The sequence below is a fragment of the Myotis brandtii genome, unplaced genomic scaffold, assembly GCF_000412655.1.
Source record: "Myotis brandtii unplaced genomic scaffold, ASM41265v1 scaffold579, whole genome shotgun sequence".
In the NCBI taxonomy this organism is placed as follows: Eukaryota; Metazoa; Chordata; class Mammalia; order Chiroptera; family Vespertilionidae; genus Myotis; species Myotis brandtii.
Window position 1 is genome coordinate 952968 of NW_005370171.1, and position 1449 is coordinate 954416.

Genomic DNA, 1449 nt, shown 5'->3' on the forward strand with positions numbered 1-1449 from the left:
TGGGGACGCGAGGAGGCACTGGCCCGACTCTGCCACCTGCAGGGCAGCCCGCTCCCTCCCCGCAGGTGCTCACGTCCACTGTGGCAGGAGACACTCGTGGGGAGTAGATGCATCACAGGGTTAATCCCCCTCAGCCCTGACCAAGGCTTCCTTTCTCACCTGGGGCTGAGGGACGGTGTAGCCACCACAGGCAGCGACCTCGGACCGTCCGCGGGAGGGCAGCGGCCGGGGCGCCCGCTCTGGGCTGAAGTTCGCAGGAACACTCCCATGACGCCGTCGGGGCCGCCTCACTTGGACACCTTGGCCTGCAGGGTGCTGGGCAGGTAGAGGTACCTCCAGATGGCATAGTAGTGGGTGCCGGCACCAAAGGCCACAAAGAGGTGCCAGATGGCGTGGGCGAAGGGGACCCGGCCGTCGCTCTTGAAGAACACGGTGCCCAGGCAGTAGAAAGCCCCTCCGGTCACCAGCTCCCAGAGGCCCTCGGTGTTGGGCTGTCGGCAAGGATGGGGTTCGGGGGGGCCGGTCAGAGGAGCAGCCAGGAAGGTGGGGAGCGCCCGGCCATTCCCCCCACACCCCGAAAATGAAAAGACCTGGTGAGCCGCCCGGGCTCCTGGGTGGGGCGTCAACACCGTGATGTCGCCACTTCTCCCGAATTAATTCTCACATGTGATGCGTTTCCATTAAAACCTCAAGGGCTGTTTTAGAGCTTTTTACCTTTTCTCACAAGTCAGACCCCTGGCTCCTGCCCAAAGGCAGTGAAAGCCGGGGGGGAGCCAACTACCACATCCGGGTTCCCAGAGCATCATCCCACCCGCCCACACGGGAAGGAGCCCAGCCTCCACCTGGATGTTGGGTGAACAAACTGGTATTTGTGCCCTGGTTGGTTAGCTCAGTGGTTAGAGCATCAGCCTGTGGACTGAAGGGTCCCGGGTTTGATTCCAGTCAAGGGCATGTACCTTGGTTGCAGGCTCAATCCCGGCCTTGGTTCAGGCGTGTGCGGGAGGCAACCAGTTGGTGTCTCTCTCACATCGATGTTTCTCTCTGTCTCTCCCCCTCCCTTCCACTCTCTCTAAAAATCAATGGAAAAACATCCTCGGGTGAAGATTGTTTTTAAAAAAGGACTCGAGTATGGGAGGGAGGGGCCGAGGGGGGGAAGCCGCCGTGCCGTGCCCATGCCCCAGGCCCACCGCGTGCAGGTAACCCGCACGAACAGTGTTCAGGATGCTTCCGGAAGCCGCCCCTGCACGCACATACACGTCTGCATACACAGCGCGCACTTCATGGACGCATGTGTCCCAGGAACGCACCACGCGAACCAGGGAGCTCCCACCGTCCCCTCTGCACACCCATCGCCACCAACGCCGAGGGCGCTCAGCTCCGTCCGGCGGCCTCGGCTCCGAGCAGCCTTCCACTCAGGGACGCACCCGTGGCCCTGGGAGGGCTGGGCCC

At 62.7% G+C, this 1449-nt stretch overlaps 1 protein-coding gene across 1 annotated transcript in view; it reads right to left on the reverse strand.

Moving 5' to 3' along the window:
* Nucleotides 1-6: 6 nt before the first annotated feature.
* The window catches only part of MMD2 (monocyte to macrophage differentiation-associated 2), a 17240-nt gene continuing 15797 nt past the window's right edge, over nucleotides 7-1449 (reverse strand). Inside the window, exon 6 of the mRNA XM_014549995.1 lies at nucleotides 7-491. Coding sequence (XP_014405481.1) covers nucleotides 288-491 — 204 coding nt within the window. The 3' untranslated portion in view covers nucleotides 7-287. The remainder of the gene's footprint in view (nucleotides 492-1449) is intronic.